The sequence below is a fragment of the Montipora capricornis genome, chromosome 2 (assembly GCF_036669925.1).
Source record: "Montipora capricornis isolate CH-2021 chromosome 2, ASM3666992v2, whole genome shotgun sequence".
Taxonomy (NCBI): domain Eukaryota; kingdom Metazoa; phylum Cnidaria; class Anthozoa; order Scleractinia; family Acroporidae; genus Montipora; species Montipora capricornis.
Genome location: NC_090884.1, coordinates 24,374,620 through 24,380,025, shown reverse-complemented (window position 1 = coordinate 24,380,025; position 5,406 = coordinate 24,374,620). Strand labels below are relative to the sequence as shown.

Below are 5,406 nucleotides of genomic sequence, written 5' to 3'. Positions count from 1 at the left end.
CCACCACCCAAAGACCACCCCAAGGGTGCTTGGAAGGCGAAGGGGCCGCGAACAGGGATGACGTGGAACCTGTGCCACCACTTAAACTCACACAAGCACCTATCCCCAGCTCAAGAAGCGACACTGGACGACACTAACCCGAGTACTGTGAAGCTGATCATGAAATGAGACTGAGAAGTCCGCTAACCGAGGCAAGGTGAAAAAGAGGCACTAAAGCAAGGTCCGCCACAGCTCCTCCGGCCGCGAGGCATGACGGAGGTTCTGCCTGATGTAGGAACTGAACCCGGGAACTGCCATGGACTTCCCGATTGATTAAAGGAGTCCTGGCCTGACACCGCAGGCAGGCGCAAGCAAGCCGCAAGCTACCCTGAGAAACTGAGGAGGACTGGTCTGCTTGTTTTCCTGCGATCCGCGTGATTTCCTGTGATCTGCATGATTTCTCACGTTTATCCGGGTCACGAACCAACTGAGCCAGCAGCGAGATGAGAAGAGGGAGCAGCCAATGACTCGGATGGAGTGCGAATGTACAACTGGTAAGATGGACTACACCAACGACCCAAGGCCTGAATAAGGTGATCAGGGATGCCGTTGCGAGCTGCCACCGTGGCCGCACCAATGCGAAAACTGTGACTGGAGAAATTGCCCGACACACCTGCTCCAGCTAGGATTTCTCTGAGACGAATAGTGAGGACAGCGCGAGTTAGGGGCCGACCATCCTGGAAAAGAAAAAGAGGGCCACCCGAGTTTCTGCCAAATGGGCCAAAACAGCTTGAAGGGCGCACAGAGGGAAGCTTCCCCTGCAAATGTGGACAAAGCAGCCTTTCCGAAAAGGGTCAGTCTTGGAGGCTTTAATCCGCACTCGCAAGCAGGAAGGATTGGCGTCAGAGTCTACCGAAATGTCACCGACACTTAAGCGGAGTGCCGGGGTGAAACTAGCCAAATTAGGAACAGTAAATTCAGCATATCGGAGGAATCCGAAATATGCTAGGTTGCAGGCGGCCCAAAACATGCAGTGGTCAAAAATAGATAAATCTAAAGACCTAAAGATGATCATCAAAACGTGATCCGTAATTGGAAGGCGCCGAGCTTCAAGGGAACCTTGGGTCCGTTTGATTCCTCGAAGAACCCGCTGCAAACGTAGGCAGTTGACTAGAGGGTCTGGGAAGCCTTCTTCGATATGCGGAGCACGAACCGCTGAAAGATCGAAGAGTGCGGAACCGATCCAGCCAGAAAAGTGGCAAAGAGGCACAACGTCCATTCATCGGTGGGGCACGGAGAGCCACTGGGATGCAACTTGCCCAACTGCGCAGAGAAGTTGATGAACTTCCTCTGGCCAGATGCGTAAGATCTCCGAGTGGAGTCAGCCAAACCATGGGCTAACAGGAACTGGCACTGCTGCTCTAATGAGAGCCGATCAATTCTTCCAGGAGATGAGGCGGAATGGACACTGGAAGCAACTGAGCCTGGGGTGCTAACCTCCGGAACTCCTGCCAATGAAAGCGGGACAAAGCGTCAGCAATGCAATTATGAACCCCAGGAACATGTTGAGAGGCAAAGGAGAAATTGAAACGCGCCGCTGAGGCGAGAAGATGGCGAAGCAGGCGCATTAACACGGGAATACTGGATGTTCTAGAGTTGAGGATATAAACCACAGTCTCGTTGTCGGTGCGAAACAGAACATGGCGCCTGGCGAAGTGAGGCCCCCAAACATGAGCAGCAATGACGATCGGGAACAACTCTTTATAGGCGATAGAGTGAGAGGCTTGAGAAGAAACCCATGCGCCGCTGAACCACTGCCCATTGAAGTAGGCACCAAAGCCAAGGGAACCGGATGCGTCCGATGTAACTTCGAGATCAGGGGAGGCCGACATGCCGGGAAACAACCAAAAATAGACGCCATGCCAAGAGGACAAAAACTGAAGCCACCACTGAAGATCCAGATGAAATTCAGAATTCAGGCGGATCGGATGGTCCCGTTTACGAAAACACTGGAGCAGATTGATCATACGACGCAGGAAGGTACGACCGGGCCACACGACCTTGGCGGCATGATGTAAGTGGCCAATGAGGGACTCCAGTTCGCACGGGGTACACCAGTGACGATTCCGCCACGACTGCAGGCCACCTGAGCCACTGAGTCTAACTCAATGCCCAAAACAGCTAAACGTGTGGACGGGCCAATGCACTTATTCGGGTGGAGTGGAAGTCCTAAGGAGCGGCAAACAGCTATGGAAGTGGTTAAGTTCTCATCACATAGGTTATTATCCGACGGTCCTGCAGTAATAAAATCGTCTAAATAATGTAACAGCGCAGAAACGTTGTGTGTATGTAGGAGAATCCACTCCACCATGTCAGCCACAGAATTGAAAATATATGGAGCGGAGCGGAGGCCAAATGGTAACGCTAAATCAACATAGTAGTGCTTTCGCCATCTCATACCCAGGAGATATCGATCTGATGGATGGACAGCTATGTTGCGGTATGCTGCCTCGACATCGAATTTAGCAATCAGGGCACCTAAGCAATAGCTTGAGATCATACGAATGATCTGATCAACCGTGATGTATTGCATGGTAAACTCGTCAGGGTCAATGCCATCATTAACACTTAGCCCACCGGGGGATGACAGGTCCACCATGAGCCTCAACTTGTCAGGTTGACCCTTTTTGGGGATAACTCCAAAGCTGCTAACGTGCAAATGAGGGAAAGGTGGGGAGGAAAAAGGTCCTGCAACCCTCCCAAGGGAGACCTCGTTAGCCAAGTAGCGGTCAATGACCTCGGAGTGTTGATTAGCAGAGGCCTTGTTTGACTTAGCTGATTCAATTTCTTGGAATGCTGAAATCCCAGGCGAAAGCCATTCCTGAGGCCGTCCAAGACAAAGGCGACTAGATGTTGGTCCGGATGTTGGGACAACTTGGCAGCGAACACTTCAGGCTTTAGAGGGCTAACTACGGACACCGGGGGCAAGGGGTTGGAGACTGGAAGGAAACAGAATGAGAGATGGTAATTCCCCTCTAACGACCCTTCACCCCCGAGAGGCGCGAGAAAAACCTACAAAAACAAACGACTGACTACATAATGAAAGAAGTGCTCCCAAACAAGTTCTAAAGTTCTGAGAAGGGTAAATCGCCTTGGAGCCAGCCGTTACTGACGCCGTGCTTTCGGGCCAGCTGAGGCACTAAATGCCGGAGACCGAGATCTGCGCCTGACAGAACTCTCCTGCTTACGGTCTGGTCTTGAACTGCATGATACGGAACGATGGGCGCCGCCACACGTGCTGCAACGATGATAATAGCGGCAAATCGTGTAAGGGGCGGTGCACCTTCCCTTGTTCCAGGACATACAAGGGATCCTCGATGAGCTGGAACCCACTGGTTCAGAGGAATCAGGCGACGTGCCGAGGTTGGGGCTGCGAGGGGAAGCACCGCCAGCGTGAAAAGTGAAGAGCTGTGCGTTCATGGTCGACCAATCTGCCAACCGAGTCGCCGCAGCGTGTTCGCGAAAAGCCAAACCCGTCCGCTAAACTGGCGAGAAATCCGCAAGATTAATAACTTGTACAAGGTTAAATCTTTCCAACGATGAGGGAAAAACGACGTTAGGACAAGCGAGTACACCGTGAAGGCTTCCGTCCAAGTGGTGATATCCTCGATACTCCGACGAGGTTTCTTAGGGGGAGATGATAAAACCAAACGCCCATCGAGCATTAACTGAGGCTCGGTCTCTGAGCTGACCAAATTCTCCGCTAAAAGTTCCGACAAGTCGACGAATTTTCCGCCACGGATTTGCGTAACGAGCTTGGCAGGAACGGGAGAGTAGCCCGGGCCCACGACGAACAGCTGATCCGTCAACGAGTTCACAATAGACAGCGGTGCAATGGATGGCGGTAATTGAGCAGAAACGCCACTTAAAGCCTGCCCCGAAGACGAAACGATTGCCGGGACCGGCGCGTTAAAAGTAGATACAAAAGTAGGGACGACAAGAGGAATGAGCCTACCCGAGGTCGACGAGCTTGAAAGGGAAGGCTGAAAGTCCGTTCCAGCGGCGAAAAACGTCGAAGCTAAACCGCCCAACGATGCAGATGACGAACTGGCGCCAGGACAGGAGACGGGACCCGCAATTGCTGGTCCTGGTTGCCTTGCGAAGCCTGAAGAGCCGCCTGAAGAGCCGCCTGAACAGCCTGATTAATGAGTGACACCAGATCAGGTGAAAGAACAGCAGTTGCGGCCGTCGGAAGCGGATTTGCCGAAGCCGAAGCGCTCACCAGTGGCGAGGAAACAACAACAGACTCGCTGGACTGCGAAGACACGAATGAAGACGTCCTGCTTGTGTTCGTACTGGAGATGGGCGCTGAGGGAGTATCGACAGAAGAAAGAGCCGCTGCTAAGCTGTTGTTGGTTTGCCGGGCGGTCATGACGGCGAAGACGACAGAAAGCCTGAAAAAGCGGAACAACTGAACGCTTGCTGCTTGAAACAAACAGCACCTCACACAGCCGAAACGACCAGCACGTGCGATTCGAGAAACCCCGTGTGTCACCACCGCTGACCAGCATTGGCTTGATTTTAACTTAGCCTAAATTACTTTTAGCCACATCAGGAACCCATGACCCGGAGCCTACAACTCTACTGTGTTCGTGTAACGGCGTTTTCACAGACCGATTTATTTTTAGATTGAATTTCCCGCGAATGAGACTCCCACAGGAGCCCGATGACCAATCACAAGAAATTAAGCTGACGTCATAGGGTCACCGAACCGGAACTGCCTTTGTTTTTTGACCTAATTCGCGGGAAGGGCTAGTCTAAAAATAAACCTACTTATGAAAACGCCGTTTCACAGACGCTGTATGGAAGTTGCACGCTCCAGATGGGCTCCTGCCACATTTAAATTCAGTACAGAGACACACAATGTTTCACAGCATATTGTCTGCATAAGAATAGCAATGAAAATGAACTTTCTTGTAGGTTCAATTTCCCTAAGGAATGCTGTGATCAAACACACTTAGAATATGAAAAGTTGAAATCCAAAGATAATGTAGAACGCTGCAAAGTCAAGATTGTAACAAAACGTAATGATGATCGTCTTAATAATCACCAGAGACTTCAGCTGCAAGGATGGCGAGCAAATTGTGATATTCAAGTGATTATAGATTACCATTCTTGCCTGGAACACATTGCAAAATATGCATCTAAAGCTGAGAAAATATCATCTGTTGCAAGAGAGGCTTTTACATCAGTACATGTACTTTGTGAATCTTCTAATCACAATGACAGTAAAAGTGCTTTGAGAAACTTAATGATGAGAGCTGTTGGGCAAAGAGATATGAGTATTTAAGAAGTGATGCATCACATACTTTGAATCAAACTTGCACGTTCTTCTTTTCAAGTAATAACGACGTCCCTTGATTGCTT

At 50.6% G+C, this 5,406-nt stretch overlaps 1 protein-coding gene across 1 annotated transcript; it reads right to left on the bottom strand.

Moving 5' to 3' along the window:
* Positions 1-1,400: 1,400 nt before the first annotated feature.
* Positions 1,401-1,871, bottom strand: LOC138036958 (uncharacterized). The gene has a single exon (XM_068882983.1). The coding sequence runs from the start codon at positions 1,869-1,871 to the stop codon at positions 1,401-1,403; it is 471 nt and encodes a 156-aa protein (XP_068739084.1).
* Positions 1,872-5,406: the final 3,535 nt, after the last annotated feature.